This window comes from Ailuropoda melanoleuca, chromosome 1, assembly GCF_002007445.2.
Source record: "Ailuropoda melanoleuca isolate Jingjing chromosome 1, ASM200744v2, whole genome shotgun sequence".
NCBI classification, from domain to species: Eukaryota; Metazoa; Chordata; class Mammalia; order Carnivora; family Ursidae; genus Ailuropoda; species Ailuropoda melanoleuca.
This window is the reverse complement of record NC_048218.1, coordinates 140,814,300-140,841,584: the sequence shown is the minus strand read 5'-3', so window position 1 is coordinate 140,841,584 and position 27,285 is coordinate 140,814,300. Positions and strand designations below refer to the sequence as shown.

The 27,285-nt window shown below is 39.4% G+C and overlaps 1 protein-coding gene across 2 annotated transcripts in view; it reads right to left on the bottom strand.

The window, feature by feature from the left end:
• The window catches only part of CDK14 (cyclin dependent kinase 14), a 546,012-nt gene extending 518,733 nt beyond the window's left edge, over positions 1-27,279 (bottom strand). For both annotated transcript variants that reach the window (XM_034667605.1, XM_034667608.1), the window contains exons 1-2: positions 26,908-27,279; positions 20,368-20,399 (exon numbers count right to left, since the gene is read on the bottom strand). In XM_034667605.1, the coding sequence (XP_034523496.1) occupies positions 20,368-20,399; positions 26,908-26,998 (123 nt within the window). In that variant the 5' untranslated portion in view covers positions 26,999-27,279. The remainder of the gene's footprint in view (positions 1-20,367; positions 20,400-26,907) is intronic.
• Between the last annotated feature and the right edge of the window lie 6 nt (positions 27,280-27,285).

Here is a 27,285-nt window from a genome sequence, read left to right as displayed (position 1 = left end):
CATTTTCTCAAAGAAGGTAATTGAGGGGTCCTGGAAAAATGAGGGCACAAGATGAAGCATAAAGTGTAGGAGCTGGTATCCTAAACATCAATCATGTTTCACCCTTTAAACCTCATGACCTTGAATAGAACTGGGGGTGGGGAGCCAGGAGACAGTGTCATCACAAACACACACACGCAGCCTTGCAGGAGCACATGCAGCCTTCAGTAGCACGGACCTGAGTTCCTGGCTCCTGGGTGAGAGAAGGCATCCAGGGACCATGCTAAATGCTGGGTCTGATTCTGACTGCTTAGTGCTGCCAGAAGACAAAGCAATTTTTATCACCAGCAGTCAGTAAGTCGGGCAACTGTTTAGGTGACTTGACACACGCTACTCTGAATTCACGTTTTAGGATATTTTATCCCACAATTAGTTTTTCTAACAAAGAAAATCTCTCTAGGTATGTGTTAATTATGGGCAAAGACATGAGGCACAGATTCAGGCCTGTTTTCTAAGCCACTGTGATGGGGAAATAATTGCCAGTGCAGCGCAAGGCCTTTTCGAGACAGACAAAAAGTTCCAGTATAGATCTGTGGTGACACGTGACATATGGCCACATATGGCTACTGACCACATGAATGCGGTTTGTCCAAACTGAGATACGCTGTGTAGATTTTGGAAACTTGGTACAAAAAACCAGAAAATATATCAATAATAATTTTATATCAATTACATGTCCAAATTATAATATTTTTACATACTGAGCTAATAGTAAAATTAAAATAACCTATTTCTTTTATTTCTGTAATATGACTACTAGAAAGATTTGTGGCCTGTGTTCTGTTGGACAGTGCCGGTCTAGAAGCTCATTAGAATTATGCATGCAATATTTATGGTTATAAGTTAAAAAAATTATATAGATAGATATATCCTAAATCTTGGGAGAATACCTGCAGAAAACATTTAGATGGTAGCTGAATAAAAAGGGGACAGAAGAGATATTCAGGAGTTTTTTTTTTTTAACAACTGCTGATCAAGGGACCCCTTTCTGAATTGTCTGCATGGGGGTCCCTAAATTTACATCTAAAAAAGAGAGAACTATCAAGCATTTAATAAAAATAGACAAAGGGGAGGAGTTAGGCTGGAGTGCAATCACAGTGATGATGACTTCTCTCAGAGTCTAGGAATGCAGAGGAGTGGAAAAGATAAACAAATTCCATTGACAATAGCCAATAATTTCCTGGCCTAAGCCAGTCAAATAACTAAACCTTCCCACCCCACGTAAAACGGGGAAGGTGAAACCACAGTCTCAACCCTTGAGTCAGATCAGGAAAGGTGCTACATTTGGAAAACAGCCAGAGGCGGCCCGTATCGATTGGTAGACAGGTAACTATAAATTAAAACTAACTCACAGCTCTTCTCCCAGGGTAAAAGAAAAACAGAAAAACTTACATGGACTTAAAAAATAGATTCAAAAATCATTTTTTTAATATGAAGACCTCCACACGTCCCAGTGCTAAAACAATATCCCCGACGCTGGAAAAGGGTGCTGGGTCAGTTTGGGAATGAGACTAGGAATATGAAGCAAGCAAAGGAGCTGAAGCCATCTCCAATCTGGGCAGATTCCTCTCATTCCTGGCCCCTGGAACAATCCCATCACTTAGGAAAGCTGGAGCTCTGCCAACACGCTGCTTCTGCAGTCTGCTGGGGGATGGGTGAGGAGGGTGGAAATGTCTGGGCAGCTGGCTTTTATCACAAAGCCTTCTCTCTCAGAAAGGCTTATAATGAATTTCCTAGACATGATATAACACAGTATTTTAAGTGATTAACTGTACAAAGAGATCACGTTTTAAAAAATAAACGTCTAAGGTGTAAGAGGCCAACAACTACATGAATGAAATCTGATGCAACGTGAAAACATTATATTCTGGTGGTTTTAAATTCCTTTCATTAGACTTAATCTTAACAAATCTACATAGGAGAGAAAAAAACTAACATACTGAGGGCTTCACAGAGGCACGAGGGGCTTCCCCACCTTATTCCACTTAAAAATAACTTTTAATAGAGAATTCACTGGGAGCCATTCACGGTTCTAGGGAGTTCGCATGTATTAAAACTCATGCTATCCTAACAACCCTATGAGGCAGGTATTATTCGTATCCCCTGCTCCAGGTGCTCAGGAGGCAAGCTACCACACAGCCAAGAAGTGCTCGGAGGCTCGGGACACCTGGTTGCTCGGCGGGAGCACCCTGACCTCTCGCCCCGGCTGTGAAGCCTCACAGCCGCTGAGCAGCCTTTCCTCCCAGATAAGGACACAGAGACACACAGGCACAGAGAGACTGATTGTTCACGGCGACAAAGCTACTAAGTGGCGGAACATGGATTCGAATCCGTATCTAACTTGAAATTCTCCTCAGAGGCAGGCTTCCTGTTTTCACCAAACCTTTGCCCCCGTTCGTGATGCTGGCCAAAATGTCACAGTGTCTTCTTACTCTCTAGAGAATCCTTGCTCGTCACACTTCTCCTTTCTGTCCTCTTAGCCTGTCAATACTCGTTCCCTAGTTTGAGCCGCTGGCTCTTGAGGCATGTGAAGGATACAAAGTAGGACTTATGTTCTTCACAGCAATGTAAATTTAGGTACCCAGGTCTGTAAGTCCGTCATGGAACATGGAAAATAAAACGCATTGTCTCAATGGACAAATGAGTGGGTAACTCGTATTACTTGTCACTAAAGTACCAAGGAAATAACTAACATTGTGAAATCCATGTTACTAGGGTGTGTAGGACACCCACCTTCCCTAATCCGATCCTGAACACAATGTCCTTAAATCCTGACGTTGTCCGATGAAGCAGAATAATGGGGGGGCAGGTAAGGAGAGAGACTCCACTGTGAGAAGAGAAAACTGCAGCCGGGGGCGCGGCACTCACGTTCTCAGAATGCAGTTTCCTCTTCTACAAATCAGGGATGAAAATACTTACCCACTACTTCACGGGCTTGTTGCAAGAATTTTCTGAAATAACGTATGAAATTGTTCTGTAAACTCTGAAGCCCCACAAAATCTGCTGGGATGATGCGGTGACACTCTCGCCTGGATTAGCCAGCATGCATAAGGGTTTCGGGGCTTGTGAGGGCGGCAACGAGGGAGACAGGTCTGTCCCTCTAACACCACATGCTCAGTAACTCAACCCTCTGGGTCAAATCATCACTGGATTTTAACGTTGAAGAGCTTTTTTTTTTTTTTAAACAAAGAGAGATAATAAGCACTGATTTAAATAAAAAGCTTGAAAATCCAGGAAGGCACAATCATCACGGCAAATACCATCCTAATCAAGTCTCCAAGCAATAGATTAGGGTGCTCTGGGGGAGCTTTCACTGCTAGACCTTCTGATCAAGTGCAAGATGGTGGAAATGTTACCTTCAAGTCACTTCAGAAAGAACGGACATGCATAATGCTAAGGTGTTTTACTCTTTTTTAATAAGCTGGGGGAAAAAAGACTTAAGAAAACAAACCTAACACCTTAAAACTCTAATGTTCAGAACATTTCAGATTTTCCTTGTCTAATTCTTTTTCCTCCTTTTTTCACACTATCAACATGCCAGTATCCGGGTCTGCAATCAACTCTGCCAAGGAGAGGCATATATGGAGAACAGCCCTTTAAAGAGAGGAGCAAAATAACAAAGATCTTCACATTCAACTGCAGTAACAGCTGCCCCTCTCTTAAAATAAAAGATGTCTAATTATTAGTATTTATGCGGTCAGACTATACCCTCGGAAGGCACAGATCCACCCTTTCAGTCCACAACAGAAATCCTTTTAAGCCATTCGACATCCTGTACTGTGAAGTTTTAGACCTGCACATGTCTCAGTTGGGGGCCAGGGGTTGATATGATTACAAACTCTAGAAAAAAAAATTTAAGACGACAAAGAAAGATGACAAAATTAAAAAATAAATAAAAGAAACAGAATTTGTTTTAAAAATTATAGTACAAAGAAGCCAGTAAGCTGATAAATGGCATGCTACTACATTAATAATGGCAACTATGAATATTCATTACACAATAGTCATAAATAGAATGAAGGAAAACCAGAGTGCAGATGGGGCAAAAACTCAGAAAGCTTTTCAAAGAGAAGAAAAGAAGGAATGAAGGAAAGAAAACACACACAAGCCTCAGACGATACTATTTAAGTAAGGGTCCCTGCGTGGAAACTTTGATCAAAGATAAGATAGGACAGTAAAGAAGGAATTTCCTTACACAAAGGTAAATAAATAAACAGTATAAACTACCCAGAATGACAGGAAGTGCTTTCAGTAAAAACACAGTCAGGGTAGTCTTTTGCTTAGGATGTTAAGGATTAGAATAATATATCTCCCAAACCACTGATAAGTTTAGTGAAACTGCCCCACCCTCCAATACCTTCACTCCCCACTTAGAGAACCGACAGCCCCAGATAAAAACCCAACACACTAGTATGCAACCTCAAATGCTTGATCTTTATAGATCTCAGGAATGAAGAGGAAAAACTGAAGATACAAAGAGAATTAACCCCATCACATGTGCTCATGGATCACAGCTTGATTTTCCCTCCCATTAGAAGCTAGAGACTTCTTGAAAAGGTCACCACATTGGATCCACAGTCTTTCTAGACGATGGTTTCAAGAGAAGCACAGAAAATCCTTATGTTTTAAATGGGTAAAAACACTGCCACACAAATGGTCACTTTACGTTTTTTTTTAAACGTGCAGATTATTCTAAACTGTTTTCAAACAAACAACTGGGGGCAAAAAAAAAAAAAAAAAAAAAAGGGGGGACAACTGTCTGGAAGTTGCCTTGGAGCCTAAATCCANTAGTTTTTAATTAGACAAGAAAGACTCCTGAAGGCAAATGCCACAGGACTGTTAGAAGTGGAGTGAGCACCTACTCTAAGTAGGAAAATCAATTTATTTGCAGCACTCTCATTTTGTTTCTCAATTAGTCCCACAGCCAAGGGCTACCCTAACACACTCTTAGCATTCATTTGCAACTTAAAAGTCACACAATTCAGTAAATGTAATTCAGCCATCATTTAAATGCAAGGAACTTCCAAGGCTCCTTTTAAAAGGACCCAGTCCAGGAGGCTGCTTCCACAGCCCACTTCAGCGGTGGCCCAGGGGGCTGTCCAGTCCCCTCCAGTCCCAACACCTCACTAGCCCTGCGACCCAGCGTCAGTTGCTTAACTTCTCTAAATCTCAGTTTCACTATCTGTAAGAGTGGAAATAGTAATGCCAACGTTATTAGATTAAATAACGTATTTATTTTATTTATATTTAAGGGATTTTTTTAAGTGTCACTGTCAATAAACGATTGGTGAATTTCTATGGCATTCTGAAAATAAGGAAAAAAGAAATCTTATATCTGAATTATGGAAATAAACTCACCAAAAGACTGCAGTAGTATCGTCCTCTTACCCTTTGAAGCAACACTGATTCAGCACATACCAGGTACAAAACACTATGCTGAACAAATGAGATATAGAAGGAGGTAGAAATGCACCTCTGCCCCCATGAACCACATGTTCCCAGGGAGGGGAAATAAGAGGTGATTGTAAGGATGCAAACATCTGCTCAGACAACAGGTCCCAAGGTCATGATAATAAGTGCCTATGAGAGAAGAACATCCTAATGGAGAAAATTCCCCACTTTATCAACTCATTGACAGACTACAGAATAGGGATAAAAGGGCTACTCTTGCCAAGACAATGAATAGATTCCAGTGAAAAGGTTGGTAACCAAGAACGAGAACCCTGTGGACATCATCAGAGCTGACAGGGGAGGCACCAACCCAGAAGTGGGAAAGCAGGGGAGGATTTTCCTTCCTCTGTAAATGGGGTAATCATCACAGGTCCTCCTAGAAATTCTGTCACCAAATGCCAACTGTTACATGTGATGGATGTGAGCGCTGTTCCCTACTAAAGCCTCGGTTAAGAATGTTCATAAAGGCAGAGCTCCTGAGTGTCTTCTGGGATATAAAATCCCATCCACCGAAGCCCATCTAGCTGACAAACCCATCAGGAGGCACTGCTTTCTCCCAGATCCAGTCAGCACATGGTCATGGCAAGGCCACTGTGCTGAGGAGGGGAACAGTGGCAGGCGGAAGCCTAAGTTTGGACTTCCCAGCCTCAGTTTCCCCATCTTTAAAAGGAGGGGGTTCCTAAAATTAGATCACATGATAAAGCTAGGCAGGCACCATGTGACCTTCACCTTGTGTGGAAAGAAGGATGACATAAATGTCACCAACTGTGACAGGTGCTGTGAGTGGCACAATAAAGTTCTACGAAGAAGAGAACTGCTATGTACCAAGACCTGTTAAAGAATTTACAAGCATTATCTGATTAATCTTCACAGTAACTGTGCCAGGTAGAGATTTACAACCCTTACTGTACAGTTAAGGAAAAGGAGGCACACACAGATTGTCTGCAGGAGATGGGGGGCAACCCAGCTGGAAGATGGAGCAGCAAGATCCCAAAGCTCCTCTTCCTATGATTTTACTCACTGCCCTGAATCAGAGGGAACTTAGGGTGGAGAGGCATGGGATCACAGCCATAGGAATACACAGAGTCACAACCAAAGACAACCAGGGCCAACCAGTTAATCATTCGAAAGTAAATCAACTCTTGAAGACAAATACCTCGTCCATCAAACATCGAATCACTAATTCCTATGACTCATCTCCAAACTGGTGATCCTCACTGATCCCCAAAATGGTGGTAGATGTCCCACTAAAAGTTCATGCACATTTTTCAGATTTCTAAGTGGACAAAAATACTATGCATTAATTGTCCCATCTTGCTGGACACACTTGTGGCTTTCACTAGAAAAATATTTAATAGACTTTTAAGATCAAAGGAATGTCAAAAGGTACTAAAAAGACATATAATATTTCTTTTTTTTTAACTCATAAATTTAAACATTCCTCAAAACAACCTTCAAATAAGCCTAATCATCAGTTCTCTGACACAGAATGCTTTAAAAACTCAGCAGCCAAACATACTATACCCTTTGGTTATTAAATGTCTAGAGAAGTCGAAATAATCAATATTTTATGTTCATTAAAATTTTTTATGTTGAAAAATACTCATCTGAGACCTAAAGAAAAATAACAGCTTTCATTTAGAAAGTTACAAGCATCAAGAGAAAAAAAACTGATAAATATAAGAAAGGAAGAGATTAAAAAATCATTTGCAGATGATATGATTATATACCTAGAAAGCTCAAAGGAAGCCCCTGAAAAATACTGGAACCCATAGGGTTTAGGAAAATAGAAAATAAAGATGTTAAATCCTACAGGAACAAGAACAATAAAAATTGATTCTCATTCTTAATTAGCAATTATTTTTTAAGAGATGTCTTAAAATAACATTAATGACAAATGAAAAAAGCAAGCCACAAAGATTAAGAAAACTACAATAATGTACTTTATGAAGAGATCTTTATTTAAAAAAGATAAAACATGAACAGTAGTGGGACATACCATGTTCCTACACAGAAAAAAAAAAAAAAAACCAGCTGTAAACTGAAAAGGATATTCTTTTAAGAGTATTGCAAGATAACTTTTTTACTAAGTATGAAATTTTATTTTTCTAAATTTTCAGTTTTTTTATCATCTGTATTTTTTACCTTTTCATGAGTGATTAGGTGTCATTTTATGTATAAAAATATAACAGTATTATAATTAAGAACAATAAAAATATCAAAAGTTTTCAAATGTAATCTTTGAGTTTCAAGGCTGTATTTTATTCAAATTTCCAGTTTTCATAAACCCCTGAATGTGTCAACTGAGTTACTGAAAATAAGTTTAACAAGACTGAGCAGTAAACACTGAGAAACAGGAAAAATCTAACAGCTTCATTTCTTTCCTTTCCTTTACCCTCAAGATAAATTTAATCTGAAGTTAAAAAAAAAAAAGGGGGGGGTGCTACAACCAAGCTCAGCAGCACATCACACACACCCCTGGCCTCGGAGGAAAAATGCCCAAATGGAAGTGGAAACTAGTTAGAGGCTGTCCCATGTAACTTAAATGCTCCCCAAACAGCAGGAAGGGTTGGCAAATACATTCATTTTTAAAGTAAATATTAACTTCAATGAGCTTGTGACCAGAACACTGATTCTGCTCTCTTGATATTTTCACTTCTCTGATCCTTCTCATCAAAAAGGAAAAAAACAAAAACAAACACTAAAAAGGCACAAATTCTCCTGCTTCTGAGTCCAACTTGGGTCAGAGAAGAATCTAAAATCACTCTCTATGTTTGTGCCCTCGAATCTTCCCTACTCAACTGGTGGTAAACAAAGAAGACAAATTAAACACAATATATGCACCACAACCAGTCCACGAAATGCAGTGGGAAGAATGAGGAAGTTCACGTCTCTTTTAGGGGTCATCATTCTGGTAATTGTAGAACAGGGGCCAAGTACTATAAAACATCAGCATCTCCCGTCTGCCGCTGTGCTCTTCTTCCCTCACCCAGTCACGAACCAGAACAGAATTATGTCGGTCACAGTGGAAGGATGGCACAGGCAGCCCAAAGGTCATCAGTAGCCGGGACCCACCGCCTGGGCTGTGAAGGGGCTCAGGGCGAAAGAAGCATCATGCCAGTGGCGGAACCATTTGTTTCAGACAAGACGGAGCTCACTGTCCCCACCAAGACTGGGCAGTTTTAGGGAAAAAAAAGAAAGAAGAAACCCCAGTGATGTTAGAAGTACAGGGAAGAAGAAAAAGAAAAAACTGGTTGCTTCTCTCCTCAGCTCCCAGGTTACCAATGAAAAGGAATACAAAGTAGTCAACCCACCTAAAATCATTCTTTTTCTGGCTAAGGTGTAAATATTAAAAATATCTGCCTTTTTCTGCTATGTTTTTAACCTTCATAAAGATTTTGGTTGTCACAATATGAAATAAAAATGAAGCTACAGTCACTTCACATGCTCGTGTGTGTGTGTGTGTGTGTGTGTGTGTAGTTAGGATTTAAAGAACTGAATTTATTATCTGACGTTTTCTGTTGAATATTAACTACTTGCCTTGTTCAAGGAGGCAATTTTGCACCCACCAGAAGATCTTCTGACACTGTTTTCCCACCACGCCAGTTAAAGCACATGCCAGCATCGAGTCCGTAATGCTTCCCCGCTGGAACCAATCTGTAGGCAGGCCGAAGATCCATGGTCCCAGGTCCAATCATCACCTTTCCACAGCCTTCACTGTCTGCAGAGCCCTAAGGTCTAGTTGGAAATCTGTATTCAATTCCTACTACCAGAAGGATCAAGCTTATATCTCAAATAATTCCATCCAATCCCCACCCAAATCCAGGCAAAAATGGAAATACAAGCACAGTTTTAATGCAACCCTAAAACTGAAATCTAAAATGCAAAGAATAATTCAGACAAAAGACCTCCTTGATCTCACACTAACCATGTTTCTCTTGAGCAAATTATTTACTCTTCCTGGACCTACTTCCTCTCTGTAAAGTTACATTCGGCACAAAAATGACACAGCTCTGCTGCAGGAATCCTTTAGGTTTACTCGCTCTTACTCCATAGGAGGAAAATCACTCATCTACAAACATCAGTTGCATCTTTGTAAGAACTTTAGGTCCTCCCCTGATCTGAACGCCACACAGCACACCCATAGCGCTCATGTGTTGCTCTTCTCCCTTCTCCTGCTAAGCAGCCCAGTAAAATGCTAAGCACACGCTGGAGTCAGAGAGACTGAGCTGCAATCACGGATTAGACCACTTTCTAGCTGAGGGGCTTTAAGCAAGTCACCACTTCAATGAGCCTCAATTTCCATATTACCCTTTTGTTGTATTTCCTTTTTTCAGATGTTTCCCCCATACAGGGATACATATGTTTTACAAAGCTGAGGTCCTACTCTCTATAAAATAGTTGTTTTCACTCAACGTTGTAAGTTCTATTTTATGCTTTTTAATATTTAAGAAATTGTCTGCAATGAGCAAAATTACTTCCTTAATAACAACTATTAAAATTATTCAGTGAAAAATATGTAATTGTGATAAGAAGGAAAAATTCTGAACCTGAAAAAAAAAGTCCAGGGTGAGTTCAACATGCCCGTATCACCTAAAAATATATTCAAGTGGAGGGAAATGTATGTATATAAATGTATATATAAAAAAATATTATAAGGAAAATAAAGGAAATGTTGTAGATGCTAAAAGTGAATCATCCAAAATTGTGGTCATCCAAATAATGTCATTAATATGGGCTTTAAGATTTTTATCTTCTAATAACTGTATAGAAATTAATGTAAGGGCAAACTAGTGTATCCTGCAAAGTATATATTTATTTATTTCTTCCTTTTATGACTAAAGCACCTTTTTGTTGCACATGTAACACATCATTTAGATAAAGTAATGCAAACCTCTTGGGCAAAGTTCTGATCTCAATTAGGGCATCTGGGGACAGGCCATATGTTACCAGGCCTTTTGCACACCTGAACCCCAATATCTAATGACCCAAGGATGCTCATTTATAAAATTAAACAGTCTGTCTTTTAAGAAAAGAGAATCAAGCACTGCAGAACATTCTCCATCATTTCACTAGAAGGTGATATAAAGAGAACCACACAACTAAAGATTTAAATAAAGGAACACCTATAACACAAATTCATGTAATTTGTGTTTTACACAAAAGCATGTAATTCATGCTTTGAATGATGACTACTAACACAATTTTATCTCGTCAAGCTTATCTCTTCTTTCTCTTCACCTTTAACTTTATAATTTTCATTAAAACTGAAAAAATAACTGTAAGTTATTCCTATTCATTTTTAGCTGTTGTAGAATAATGTCTACTTAGCCCCTTCCTTGTTAAAAAATTCTTGATCACCGTCTTAGTTTTCTTTTGGCTAAAATATCTAGAAAACTGAGAGATGAATACACAATCGCAGAACTAGACTATATTTTCTGAGCCAAAAATCAGGAGGCATGATCTGAATCAAGAGCTCTTCAAACAAATTCAGACCGCACATGACTATATTAATGTCCATCTTCAATTCCTTTCTAATAGTTCAATAACAGATATTCAGAAAAGCGGCTCTCAATCATTTTCATCATCTGAACACACCTGTGGGATATGACATACTCCTGGCTAACTGCAGGAATGGTATTCTCAAAGTGTGTGATTTTGGTAGGGGTAGGGAAATCTTTAGGAAGCATTTAGAAACTCACCCTCCACACTCATCACTCTTTTATAGAGCTGGTGCAATCTCCTTTTTTCAAAATACTTTAACATAGAACAAATAATGCCCTGAAGTAACTAAGTTATAGTCCTAGCCCAGCTTTAAGGCAAGGAACAGCCTAGAGGAACAGACTAGTTTGTATCCACCAAGACAAATGTCATGGGTGATAATTTCATACTTGGCACATTCCCCCCATGGGCAAACTCTGGAATATGCCAAATTCCTGGTACGGTACCACAACTCAGCCCCTTTCTTTCCCACTCAAGAAAGACATCAAAAAACAATTGAGAGACTGACATCAATCTGCTCTACATTTTTTTTTAAAGGAAATTATTTGCACACTTCATCATTTCAGCTGATAAGAACATGGAGTTGTAACAATGTGTTTGAGGTTGGCTAGACTGGAGAGCTAATTCCCATACACTGAATATGAAGATACCTTCTACACATCATACTTTACAGACATCTCACAGAAGAGTATACATAGATAGAGAAAACATAAATAAGCACATGGAATTGGTGACTCCAAGACTCTGTTCAATTCCAAGTGTCTTCCAATACTTACGAGTGTGATTTACAACGTTAGAAAAATGTGTATCAGGGAAAAGTTGAGTACTCTATCTGACAAGATTTAAGCTGAGTATACAATTACATGTTAAAACAATTTTTTCTACTTTAATCGCAAAAACCTTAAAAAAATTGTGCTCCACACATTCCTTACTCTTGCATGTAACATTTAATATCATGGAATTTAGAATTTAGAGTCACTATTTGGAAAGACTTACACACAAAAAGAACTACTTATCACATCATTTAAAAATTAAGCACATAATATTGCACAAGACACTGTAGTACAGACTACTGACATATTTTCAGATCATTAAAAAAAAAATTGTTTTTTAAAGAAAATCCCCAGACCCATATGCTTGAAAGAAAGAAAGAAAGAAAGAAAGAAAAAAAGAAAGAAAGAAAGAAAGAAAGAAAGAGGTAGAGGGAGGACAGAAGGAAGGAGTCAAGGAGGAAGGGAAAAGAAAAGAAAGAAAATTTAAAAACTAAACTAAACCAACTTTATATACTGACAATAAAACAGATTCAGAAGGAAAAACTGAGTATTCCTTCAATCAGTGTCTTTACATAGTGAAAGAACTCCTTCAAAAAACCTCACATTGATGCATCCTGGAGGAATCAAGCTTGCAAAATGGAAAGCAATTTTCTGGTTCCAATTTTTTTGTAATTGTGCCTTTTGTAAATTTTATGACACAAAAAAGAGTTAAGTGTGTTTTAGACTACGAAAAAAAAAATTAGTAAGTGTATCTCTCAGAGAAGGACCACTTAGAAAGGTATGTCTGTCACATTGACCTAAAGGTCAGCACATGCCTGATCAAGTACGAAATGATTCCAGTCCTCTGAAAACCTTAATCCCCTGGCCTAGCTGATTTCAATTATCATTATGGTGCCTAAAGTAAGTAAGAGGCCATCTCAAATGCAACCAAGCAATATAAGGATTCGTAGATTATAAAACACTGGTTCAAATTTCAGTGAGGAGGAAAATGGGTATAACACACTCCTTGTAGCTGGGCCCATTTTGTTCTTATTGAAGAATACCATAAGTACTTAAGTTGTATTAAAAACACTCCCTACACCAAAGGTCAGCTCTCTACGAAAGAATTCAAAAATGAAAATCAAAGCACACCTAATAAGGGAACACCAACCACCCAGGAGAGACTTCTCACAGGTTAACGGGACTGCCGCCAGAATGCACAGAGCTCATGAAGAGAAACAGGACCCTACTCATGCTTTCAACTTCTGTAAATTCTATCTTTTGGGAGCTAAGAATATGGAAGTGACTAATTCTCCCAAATGTCATACATTTTACATTTTGTGACATGTATTTCCTCTCTGAATTTTTACAGCACTACCCAGACATTCTAGCCACTGTCTGGAACTAGACATAATTATTGTAATTATGTCTACCATAATTAGGGAGATAGTAAATGTGATCAAACATTTATAGAAAGGAAAAACTAAAGCACAGAATGCTTCGAGAATCCAAAAATTTCAACTAAGTTCAATGACAGAATTAAGGAGGAAGTGAGGCTCTTTTCAGCCACCCGAAATGTTGCAATTGAAAAATGACTACGTATCAGATTAGTGGCAAAATCAGAGAATAGTCTGTAAATTTCTAGACTTCTTGCATGGAACAGGTTCCAGGGATATCACACATAACCACGGTGAAAACAAAACCGGATATAAAGTAATGTAAAATCTTACTACAAAGAGAGTGAGATTGAATCTCTGCCCAGGTTCAACATTCCAAGATGACAGGAGCTGGCCAACAGGTACATGCCAGTGGACTTCAATTCTGTGAGACTTACTAGCTGAGTCAGGTTCAGAGCATATTCGGAGGCTGACATAAAACAGACATCAATAAACATTTGCTGTACAAATCTTTGAATCAGGAAGCATCATGACAAGAAAGACATCTGGGGAAGGGTGGAGTAGAGGAGTGAGAGATGGAACAGTGAGATCAATTAAGAGGTTACTGGGATAAAAAAGGTAAAAATGATAAAGTCCTAGTGGCAGTTAGAATGATAATGAAAGCATTAAAATAAGAGATGACCAATGAGGGTGGAAAGGTGGGCAAGAGACAGATCATGGAAGGCCTTGAATGCCAAGTTAAGAGTCTGAACTTGAAACTGCAGCTGAGAGGAAGTTTTTAAAGTATTAAGCTAGAGAAAACCATGATTTGCATTTCAGATCTGTTATAGTGTTGGAAGAGGAGGCAAGCTGTAGGCAGGGAAGCCGGTGAGATCCTGCTTCTGCCCTGGGAAATCACTGATACGGGAAAGAGAAAATGCACAGGTTTAGGAATATTTTATGTGCTGAGACTGTCGTGATGAGGAGACACAGGCAGAAACATCTAATCTCTGCATGTGGAGTTCAGAGCAGAAAGCAAGGTCAGCCACACTCATGTAACTATAATAAGGGAGTAGCCAAAAGCAAGGGATGGATGGACTCCTTGGGGAGAGCGTGAAAAAATGAACACGGTGGATGCAGGGCTTCTGCTGCCACGGAAGACATGGGGAAGACCTGCCCGCACTCAAAGCCTCGGCTGTAACACCTGTACAAAGGAAGAGGTGGGATAAGAAAGGAGAAATAGATAAGGAAAGAATCAATTACACAAGCTTCTGGAGTGATATCGGGGAAAGGAATGAAGAGGGAAGGAGGAGGAACTAGCCTAGGACAGGCGAAAAGTCACATCCTCCTCAAGACTAGAAAAAGGGAAGTAAAATGGAAGCAAATGAAAGCACCTATATGGGCAAGGTGCTGACATCTAAGAGTAGCAAGTGTTCTAAGGAGTTGGGGGGTGCAACGGGTTAGATTGTGTGCACCAGCAATTCTTATGTTGACCTCTTAACCACCCCCCCACCCCGCGCCTCTGCATGTGATCTTATTTGTAAATAGGGTCAGTGCAGATGTCATTCACTAAATTAAGACCAAGTCATGCTGGAGTCGGGTGGGCCTCTAATTCAATATGACTGGTGTCTTTATATTTTTTCTTTTTTTTTTTAACTTAATTCAATTAATGAACATATAATGTATTACTGGTTTCAGAGGTAGAGGTCAGTGATTCATCAGTCTTACATAACACCCAGTGCTCATTACATCACGTGCCCTCCTGAATGGACTAGTGTCTTTACAAAAAAGGGAAAGTTGGATCCACAGACACTCATTAAGGGAAGGTGATGTGAAGACACATAGGGCAAAGAAGGCCACCTACAAATGAAGGAAAGAGGCCTGGGATATATCCTTCGGTCACAGCCTTCGGAAGGAACCGACCCAGCCCATGCTTTGATTTCAGACTTCTGATCTTCGGAACTATGAGACAATTCACTTCTGTTGTTCAAGCCACTTAGTTTGTGGTACTTTTCTATGGCAAGTCTAGCAAACTAATACAGAGGGAAAGTCATCTCCTGAAGGAAGGAGGGGTGGAGCAGGGTAGCGAGAAGGTTTGAGGGATGTGGAAAGGTTTCAGCAGGAAACAGGCCAGCCACACAGTGCAAGACTGTGCACAGCTGCCTCAGGGTTCCAGCTAAGGCCGGAGACGATAAATTTATTTACAGAGTGATTTCCTCAAGCAGCTCTTGGCAGCCACTGGGTAAGAGACGAAAAGATGCCAGGTCAGAATCGAGGGCTGGCAGAGTAGATTACTAGCAAAGTACAAAGGGAAATGGCCATTGAGGATACTGGCAAGGGAGTGATGTACCATGAACCATGAGCAAACCAAGAAGGAAACAGAGGAGGGGGTGGGTTGCAGGCTGAAGAATGGGATAGGGTAGATGGAGAAGGGGTCATGTGGAAACAGGGAGCCAGCAAAGAAGAGACAGAAGGAGTGCAGCAGGAGTGAAGAAGCTAACAGGGAAAGATTGTTACTGGGATTTAATGTTTTCCACAAGGAAGTCAGGGAGCCAGACGGCTGTATACAATCTATATGTTATTCACAGACTCTGAGGCCTGAGGTGGTAAGAGTAGTTAGGTGGTGAAAAAACTGCAACAGCTCCCACCACCCCGCAATGCATGGAAAATAATGGCCAGGGGTCTCCCCAAATCATATTTGTACCTGATTCCTAGAATCTGGTTCTCAGAAAAATCACTGCTGTATTTCTATCTTCCCTGGTATTACCAGTGTATCTTTATACAAAATTACAAAGAGGGGCTTGGACCAGATCAATGCATACTACCCCCATGGATCACACAAAATTATTACATTAAGCAGAGACGAAGCAAGTTAACCAACAAAAATGTACTTGAGGAAGTTACAGATCAGATGTAAAAATGTTAAGACATTTTCGATGCTCTGTACACATCTCCTTAGGGTACAAAAAATAAAATAGCTGGAAAATGCCAAAACATGTTGGCAGCCCCTTCCACTTTGCAAACATGGAACAACTGACCAGAGCACGGAATAATTAGAAAATTTGTAAATGACCATTCAGTTTTTTCCAAACAAATAAGTGCTTAATTATCTGGATTATATATGATAAACAAACAAAACTCTTTGCATTTCCAAGGTTTATTTCAATCACTAGAATTTTTGTATGTCTCACTAAAGAGCCAAGCACAGTCAACACTTTGTTCTGGCAATTCATCGTAGCTAAAATAACAAAGGCATGAAGCAGAACAAAAACTACACAATCTAACCTTTTTAATTTACACACAAGAACAATTCATAAATTGTTGTGGCTTTAAACATTTCCAACTCTTTCTATACATGTATATTTATACTTACTCAGAAGTTTTTACTTCCAAAGTTTGAAAAGTTTTATGCGGAGTACTTTTACATTGGAGATTAACTGTGTTTTCTGATCTTTTATATTTTAGGTCTCATTTTAAAACAAATCACTAAATAAAAAAATAAGATTCAAAACCGTCCTTGAAGTCATCGTATAGTACTGTTCACTGGCACAAGGAAAATAGGACCACTCAGGGGACATGGCCTATGACATCCACTTGGGACAAAAAGGTGAGAAAGAATTCAGAAAGTTCTGCAACTTTATAAAAGGATATAAGGATATCGTTATAAATGGTTAGTCTATCCACATCAAATATACAGATTAAATCTATAACATAAAATGCTTCCTATTTTAATCAGGGCCCAGATACACAATGAATGAAGGGCAAAATGATGGTCCTCTCCCCAAATATGATGGGCTTCAACAAAATTCCCTAATCCAACAAAATTGCCTATTGTAAACATCCCTCCATACTTAACCTCCCAAGTGCCTCATTCTCTCTCCACAACAAGCATTAGCACACCATTTCTGAATATAATTCCAGGGTGCATATAAAAATTAGCACTCATGGTACTTGAGCCTATTTAAGAATGAATGAATAGGTCTTTCAAATAGGTCCACATCTCTTTTTCTCCTCTGTTCAAGGTCAAACATTTACACACACCCTAGAGAAATCCACTAGCAATCAGGCAGTAGCATCTAAACTCTAGCCTCGAGGTCTGGAGCCCTCTGCCTCATAAATACTAAGTAAGAAGAGAGTTGCCACACCTTGATACATATCTATGAAGGTGACCCAGCCCCCATGTTCCAAGAATCAAATCTTATCTGAATTCCAACAGACTACAAGAGGGAAAGACAACAACCAAGAAATGAGTTCAAGAAAACTTCTAACACTGTAGTCTAAAGACAGTCACAGAACAACTTGGTGACTTCCTTTTTATTTAATCACAGACCCAGTGCTCTTTTCTGATCTTAGTCAAACTGTAAGTTCGTTTTGATTGCTATGTAAGATCTTATCCTACATTTAATGATAGAAAGCAACTTGAAGATCACCGTCTACCTGACTGGTTTTACAAATGAGAAACCTGAATGAATGGCTAGAAACTGGCAAAGGAGAATCCACATTGTCTCACATTCGGTTCAACACTCTCTCTCCTTATTAGCAATAGATATTTACTTATAGTCAACAGATATTTATTGAATGTTAACCACGTGCAAGACACCTGAGGATTACAAAGCTGAATGCAGTCATCCTCTCAAGGAGGAATCCAGAAAGTGGTGGGTTTCAGACAATATTTTCACAGTTTTAATAGGTGATGATTTACATATGAAATTTTAGAGAAGTATCTGAAAGTAACTCTCCTTATAGCTCTAATTCTTAATTTTGAACTAAATCTTTCCTTCCTTCTTATAGCCCTTCCAAATACAGGTGATGTCATGGTAAGAACATCAGTAAAGACATGATTATGATCATGGCGGCGATGACATATACAAGGACAATGACAATACCAACTACGAGACACTTACTATGTGCCCATCCCTATTCTGTAACCTTTATATAGGTAGCTTATTTAATCTTCACAATGACCTTAGGAGGGAAATAAGTATCTCTAATTGATAAAAGGTTTGGGAAAAGTTAAGTCAATTGCCCTTGAAAGGGTAGTCTAGTCTTACAGCCAGGCATGCCTTTACTACTACTGTCTCCTAAGTGTCTGACCCCGGCACTTCCCATAATTAACTGGAAATTCCCTGGCCCCTCTGGACCTCAATTTCTTCATCAATGAAACGATGAAGTTGGCCACGTGATTTCCAACATCTCTTCCAGGTGTACCATTCTGAGATTTACTAATTTGAGCTTTTTAACCAATCTCTTGTGGTGCTGAGGAAGGAAAACACTTTGTAAAAGCTACGGATAATTCTGCCCCAAATTACAAAATCCAGACCTTTGTGCAAAGGTTTCCGGGTAAAGGAGGGTGGGTTGTTACGGGCTTGATATATCCTTAACTTTCATCTAGGTTCCAGCCTCAGATTTTTTTTTTCTAAAGATTTTATTTATTTATGTGACAGACAGCCAGCGAAAGAGGGAACACAAGCAGGGGGAGTGGGAGAGGAAGAAGCAGGCTCCCAGCAGAGGAGCCCGATGTGGGACTCGATCCCACAACGCCAGGATCACACCCTAAACCGAAGGCAGCCACCTAAGGACTGCGCTACCCAGGTGCCCCCCAGCCTCAGATTTTTTTGAAAGCTAATCTCACAACCACATGACAAAATAACATATAATCATTAACAATGGCATTTAAACTAAACAGGAGGTTTTTCAAATCCCTAATAATGATTAGGAGTCCTCTGTAAAAACATGGGAAAATACCACGTTATTGGTTACAAGAAAAAAATCAGGATGTAATATATGGCTTATGTTTTTCTGTTTCTGAACAAGGAGAAAGAAGAAAGAAGAACATTCAACAGTGGTTGTAGCTAGATAATAGGATTGGGAGATTTTTCTTTCTCCTTTTCCTTATTTTTCTTTTTTATGTAAGCTTAAATTACCTCCCTAATTAGAGGGGAGACTTTTCTTTACAAAGAGGAAAAGGTGTCCAATATTCTCACATAGATTTCTTCTGAGAAGAAAACACTCTCCTAAAAACATTTCAGTAACACCGCAGACATTCCAGAAATACAGGTTTAGAGGAGCACATCATTATTACCTACTATAGATGGGGAAGAAAATAGTCCTCTATTGCTTCAGGTCTAGAATAACTAAGTTTTACAAGATGTTTCAGGACTACTGCTAGGGGAAGTTGTTCTGGAGTCCAGGGACACGTAGCTCCAGAGAGCTGGGCCCCAGAAAAAAAAAGAACAGGTGCAATAGATGAAGCAGTGGACCATGAGAGCCAAACATCACTGGCCGCATCCAGAAATCCCGATCAGGGGCAGGTTCTCCCTGAGTGGTCCTGCCCTGCACTACGGCCAATCACATGGTCAAGGAGACTTTCCATGAGCACAAATGTCCTCACTTCTCTGAAGCACTACAGCAGAGGGACGACAGGTACCATATTTCATGGAATCAGCAACTGTTAAACAACCACCACCAAACTAATCTATGCTCCATTAGGCTGCAAGATAAGCACATTGCGTGTATACCTCTGTGTTCACATATAAACTCCCAAAATATATACACACGTGGCCCAGTTTACAACACAGATCAATAACTGTGGCTTTGGATGGTGACAATGAAACACTTTATAGCACTCTTGAGAATATTGTGCAAACACATTGTGTCTCTGGTGATACCCACTGATACTACACAAAACTCAGGAAAGAATACAATTTAAAAATCACTTTCAGAATGCTATTAATTACATAGGAACCCTGGGCCTTATTGGAACAGACTTTTTTTGCTACTTTGTAGCAAGTAGATAAAGACAGATCTGATACACAAAGAATAGAAAAACTGGAACAGGAAAAGTCAGCTTCTCCTTTGGGAGTCTGACAGACAATATGTGGCGTCAACATCACATCACACCCTGATTCAGAGGAGGGCTGCAGGGAGCCACGATGCCCAACTCCCCAACAACTCCAGACTTGCCCTAAGCACCCACCTCACATCGGGCTTCCCCAGCTCCACCACCATTAAGAAGGCAGCAATACAAAGGCCTGCGGGTATCTTTTATTCATTGAAAAGGACATATTTCTGTTGATTGCTACCAAAACTCATTTGAATGGTTACTTAAAACTGAAAATAATATAATGTAACTAGAGAGATCTCTTTTTTTTAAAGGCATTTTTTTCCTAAGTGCGAAGCTGGCACCTATTAACTGTACCTGGCGGTAATTAAATACATCTAACATTAGATAAAGAAATTTAACCTACCTCATCAAAGGTGGTGTCGTCTTTCTTCAAAGCTATAAAATAAAAAGGGAAGGGCAACAGTTATTGTGAAACATCTCAAAGAGAATAAGCATCTAAGTTCTAGAAAACAGAAAGAAAACAAAGCAGTATGGTGTTTTCATTTCAGAAAGTAAAATTGTACCCCAACCTGAATAACAATGTTATGATACAAATAGGAAAGCTGCAAATGAGACAGAGAATTGCACAGCATGCATCTTTGTGAAACACTTTCATAAATATGTAAATGGACCATCCTCCCAAATATGGAAAAGAAGTATGCATATCTTTCCCCTATCTCTTCTTTAGTAAGAAAATGTTTTAATGGAAGTATGAAAACATCAAAAAGTAATCTTAAAGAAATTTCCCCTTCAACTTCTGGGTTTTGAGCATATATCATTAGGCACAGTGTGTGGTCCTCCCAAACCAATTGTCAGGATGACACCCACTCTGCACAGTGCCCTGAACGAGATTTTCATGCCGAGAGAAGTTTAAATACAGCGATGAAAGACTAAGCATGTAAAATAAGCACTGCAGAGACATAATTCGAGCATTTCAACATGATCCATTCTATAACAAAGTATCAACAAAGGAAACAATACATTCAGAATATTTTATAGGAGTTAGCAAACACTTAAAATTTATTTAAGTATGCCTGGCTTCAGAACTGGAATTTTATTACTCTAAAGAGAAAGAGAAGTATTTCATGCATTGTTGGCAAACACCCTAGTTCCTTAAATCCTACAATTACTTAGAATGTTTCATATTAAGGGGAAGGCACAAAGGAGCTAATTTAACTGAAACCACTAGTTGGAGAAATGGCTCCAATTTATAGAACTGTGCATAGGTGTTTACTGGTCTATACTAGACAGGGATAGAAGCATTTGTGTAGCTCTTACTTGGAATACTACGTTCTGACAAAAGCAATGGAAAGCAAATTATGTTGGCAATTAAGCTCTGAGAGAAGTTATGTGCTTAAACTGAAGCTATCATTTCAGAGTTTATACTACACAGACTAGCAATCTTGAAAAGGATATTTTTGTTTCCTACTACAGATGTGGTCATGGAGAGTTAATGTGGATGAGGGTAGACTGAGGGAGATAAAATGCTTCTGAAAGTTTAATTCTTAGTTTTCCTCTTTTTTGCCTAAGAAACTGATCTGTAATAAATTTCTCTACTTGCTTCATTAGACGGCAACTTCTTCTGAATGAAAAGTTAAAAGACAGCCCTTTCTCCTAGTCTCAAACTGCTTACCTTGCATTCAATTACTTACGCACATTTTATTATGTATTTGCTTTAACTTACATTAAATCTAAAATAAGCTATTTCGATAAAGCTATACAGCCTAGATGATCCTTAATGGCTATATTTGAACTTAGAATGTAAAACTTCTAATCTAGAAGGCTTTCTTTAAATATCAGCCAACCATGTTACTAAACTACTCAAACCTAAGGCATGTTCTCTCATCAACATACTTGAGTAGTGATTCCTGGATAAAATATTAGTGACGTACATAAATATAGGCAAGCTGTTCCATCTAAAAAAAAAAAAGTGTTTTTTTGGAATAAGAAATGATTAGCTCATTGATTTCAAATACAAAGTCAATCACTGTACAGCCTCATACCTACCTCATTTAACAAAGATTAATGAAAAATTATGTGGCTGTCATGGCAAAGCGCAAACCTAAAGCACCAAGCTTATAATTCACAGCACAGACTTTCTATACTTTATTTACTCTGGACGTGACAAAAGTTCCCAATTTTAGCCATGGGTTTTCTTAAGCAAAGCATCCAGTAAGAACTACAGTTGGTACCATCCTTTGGGTAATTGCAAACAGAATGAAGACCCTCAAGCTGAGAGAAAGCAAAAAAACTAAAATGTCTTTGATGTCCAGATGGGACTATTTCCTTCTTGCCTTCTGGATAAAGAGGTGGGGTCTGGGGGCAGAAATAGAAGGAAGAAATAGAAGAGGAATTGCAGGTGTATTTTCTAAAATATAAGGAGCAGGAAGCTAGAATCTCTGCCCCTGCACTCTATTCTCAAGCCCAAGATACCACAGGGGAGAGCATTTTAAGACTCCAAAAATCTATGGCTTCATTGAAACCCTTTATTGGTAGATTGACACCTTATACAGTTTCTTATAAATATTGAATTCTTGCCCTGAACAGCGGTTAACAGTAACAACAAAGGCTAATTAAAGATGTCTCTGCCAAATATTTATCAGGGCATTGATGAATAAACTCTGACTTAAACAAGCACACAACATCTCATTATTGATTACATTCCCTGATTGTCATTAATCATTCATGTAAATGTAAAGTCACAACTGTCTTCGAAGATATCTTGGAATAGCAAGCATATTACATTTTTATGGGTTAACAAAGTGGTATATATGAAATCATTTAAGGTAATCAGATATTCTATTGAGTCCTCTGCTCAGACATTGCTTCCTCTAGAAAGTTTTCCATGATCTCACCAAGTGGTGTCCTCCCTATGTTCTCCAACAGCAAATTACGCTAATCTTCCTGGTAAAATCTGTCACTCTATATTGTCAGTGCCCATTCATTGGCCTGTATTCTCTTAAAGTCCTTGAGGACTGGTAACAGTGGCCACTGAATCTCAATGTCAGCTCAATATCTAGTACATATGAGGTACTCAATTATTTGTTGACTTAATGAGTTCTACCTCAATGCAAAACCACAGCCTCTTACATTTTGAGACACACTAAAATTTAGGCATATGAAAACAATATACAGTTTTCTCTTATGAAAGGATCACAAATAAAAATTCCATTTCATAGTTTGCAAATTTAAATCTTCTGAAACTACACGGGGAGAGAACATGGTACCATATTTAAATTCTGTGCTTGAACTTTTACCCTTAAGAATGGACTTATCAAATGAGAGCTGGGCCCCAATACACACTTACAGCACAAAGTAACAAATCCCAAAATTCAGTGTAACCATAGCCTCTTCCTTTCATTCAGTTCTCTCACAAACTACATCTTTTAAAGAAATGGTATACGTGGGGCTCATCTCCCATATCACAGAGTATAAACTTCCTTTCTCTACAAGTTAATTCACGTAAGTGTGGAAAAATGCATTCAAATGAATATGAAGACATGCCAGTTTGACTTTAATCTTACATCAGATATTACAAAAGTGTTCCTCCTCCTAGGCTATCATTCAAAAATTAAAAAAAGGAAAGAAAAGAGGAAAAGGATTTTAATATAAACTTTTTAACAACTAAGTTCCCATTTGTTGTTTTTTATGTTAACCATAAAAAAAAAAAAGACAACTACAGTAGTTCCTAAGTGAACACACTGACACTATTTAGCAGAAAACGATAAACACTCACCACTGAAATCAGTGGATGACTTTGAAATTCAATTATACCCATCTTATAAAAGAACTGTAACTGTGTTATAGCCACTCTCTGGCCGATGTCATAAATTAGAGTACTATGGCTTGAAAGCGAATGTGTTTTATTAGACCTTACACAATATAGTAATCTCAGATCAGCTGTATTTGGGATGGGTGGTGACAAAGTTGACATGATCGTTCATGTGTGAATAAATTAAACATTAGTGTTACCAGTTTTATATAGTCAAAATTGTTAATAAACACTATCACATATTTTCAAAAGTTGTCCTCATTTTCTATAGATGATTCACTTCTCATGGCTAAACAATGATACTGTATATTTTGCCATAGTAACAAGCTACACTTTTGAATCATACCATAAAAGCAAAATAAAGTCAGTATGTTTATTTCAAAAGCCATCATAGATTGGTTACAGGGAATAAATATATTGAGATGTTGGATTATTCAACAAGAATAAACCATTCACTCTTTGATCTCCTCATGAAGTACCAATGAACACAAGAGGAAGAAAGGGGATAAACAGAGAAATGGGAAGGAAGAAAAACAGCCCCCAGTACTTTCTTCACATGTAACAGATACTGCACTAGGTATTTTATGTATCCTACCTGATTTAATCTTCACAACAACCTTGAGAAAATTTATACATGTGGACTCTGGAGTTTAGAGATATTCTGCTAGTTGCCCAAGGCACGCAGCAAGCTGAGAAAACAGGGTTCAAATCCAGACCAGACTAACTCCAAAACCGATCCTGTTTTTATACTGTAAAGTCAGTAGCCACTTCTTCCCCCTCACTTCTCGTGCTTCCCACCTAGAAGATCAGTTATGTCAATATGATGTAACTACCAATAATGATAATAACACATCATGAACATCTGTTGAGTCTGCACTACGTACCACAAAGGACACCATATGTGTTATTTCACTAAGTGCCAATAACAAAACTGAGTTGTACGTGAAAAACTGAAGCTCAGAAGTTGAGGGACCTGTCCAAGGTCACATAGCTACAAATGGCAAGATGGGAAATCCCCAGGGGTCTGACACACACAGCCCACACCCTTAGTCTATGCACCATATAATTCCATACAGAGTAAAAACTCCATTCAATAGCCTGAAGCACCTGAAAATCTTTATATAATCAAATTGATTTTATTGCTTTTTAATTTTGCAAATAAAACATTAAGAAAATACACAGATAATAAAGATTCATTTTTCTGTAATCCCATTTCCAATGTATGTCTTGGGTTTGCTATACAAGCATAACCACATAAAACCTTTTTATCTCCTTTACAGTATTCCAGAATGAGAGTTACTATTCAGAATCATGATCTTCCATCAATACAAGAAATAATCAGTTATGCCCACTGCACTGCACTGTTTCTGAAAGGGAGGAAGTAAAATCTACTAGATCTTAAAAGACATTTTAACAAGTGTTGGAATCAAAAGGAGTTTCACATGACTAAATCCAATTAACTGTAATACCCTATTTGCCAGCATTGTAGTTAATCCAAATTTTACTGATTGTTGATCAAAATCTTGAAATTGCTTAAACATAAGGAATTTCTGTATTATTGTCCTTGGTTTCTTACTGAGATTCAACGGCAATGAATTATTTAACACAAAACTGGAAGGGCTCCAACAGAGTCATTAGCATTAGTAAATATACAGTTAATGTGTTTTAGAACAAGGCTTAATGGACTCCAGAACCCGCCTCTGTGATGGTTTGGGTCCCGGGCTGAACACTCTCCTTAAAAATGCACACCAACTCAACACCTAGCCCTCTCACATTCTTCTGGGCTTCAAACTTCATTTGCATGTAGGAACTCTTCATATGCATCCCTAAGTAAAAGTGAAACTGCAAATATCCAATACATGTAATAAGCAAAACCAGGATTAAACATTGGTTTCACACCATAACTTTACAGTCATTTTGGGAGAGATTTTGTATACCAATAGGAAATTTTAAGTTAAAGACAACAAAGAAAACTAGGCTAAATTTTCATCCATATTTTCTCTTACTTGAACAAATTTTGCATATTTTAGAGTGCACTTATAAAATGATTTTTAAAGGAAGGGATGGAAGGATGACTACAATACTCATATGCACCCCAGGGGTTTATTTTAAGGAATTAAGTACCTTACGCTTAATTTCCATTAACACGTTCATTAACATGGATGACAGGTTAAACAAGTAAAACAAAGGCTAGAAGGCTTCTTAGGGAATCTAAGGGGTTATTTTTAGTGTTTGCATGAATGTCTTGCTGAAAACAGTTACCTATATAAATGAAAGTTATAATGTTAGAGGAAGCAGCTACCGCCTTAAGGTTAAAAGGGGTTTTCTGTGGCCAACCCTAAAAAGCTAACAAACCCATTCCACATAATACTGTTGTCACCCTGTTACAGTCTGTGACATGGATTTATTCTTAAATGTCCTAAACATTTCTCAGTCGGTTTTTATTTGTCGGTCAGTTGTTTGGTTGGCTCGTTTAAAGACAATAGCTCCGGAGCTCTAGTAAATGTAAGAAGTTCGGGAGACTTATTCCTCAATGTTCAGAGAAGTTCACAGCGCGCATTTATCTGCTGCAATGGAAAGATTCAGAGACCTCAGGACGGAACAGCCAAATTTCGCTTTCGAGGACCCGAGGTACCGAACAAAAGGTCCCAAGGTATCTGTCCCACTTCCCTTTAGGTTGGATGTGTTGAACAATACCAAGGCACAGCTCAACGTCTCACCAATTTCCAAAGCTAAATTAATGACTAAACACCACAGAGCAAAGTCTGCGCGCGAACAAATAACGAGTGACCTAGGCGGCCGCGCAGCCCGGTGCGCAGCGGGGTCCGGGGCGTCCCATCGCCTGTCCACCGCGGGCGCAAAAGCCCGAGCGCTAGTGGCTAGGAGACGGAACCCAAATTGTAGGCTTAGGATCATCTACAAATGAACCCCCAGATCCTGAGGAAGAAGGATGTCTCTCCTTTCCAATGTCGCCCTCCCCCCAGGTCCGAGCACTGCTCCCTCCACCGTCCACCCGCAGCGCACCCCACGCCAGCCCCGGGTGGCCGCTGCATTGGTGGTGCCAGAAGCGCGGGGAGGAGGAGCAGGCGCCGGGGGCGACCGGCCGGGTACCCGGGGCAGCAAGCCACTCACCAATGCGGCTGAAACTCTCCGACAAAGTTCTCCGCAACTTCTTCATCTTGCCGATCTTCTCGGCCGGCTGCGACTCAATGAGGTCGCACATCTGGGCGACGCGGGGCTCCGGCAACTTCCCCAAACTGGTCCTGAGCGGAGCGCAGACAACGGCGAGGGCGCGCGGCAAGAAGGCGGCGCCTCCTCCTTCCCTCCTCCTCCTCCTCCACCACCACCTCCTCCTTCTCCGGCCAGGAGGCGACGCGCTGGGCTCGGAAGGCGAGTGGAGAGCTGCAGGCTCCGCTCGGGCCTGGGCCGCGGCTGGGCGGGCGGGGGCGTTCTACGTGGTACCGGGGGCGGCCGCCATCGCCGCCGCCGCGGTGGCCCCGCGCCGCGCCG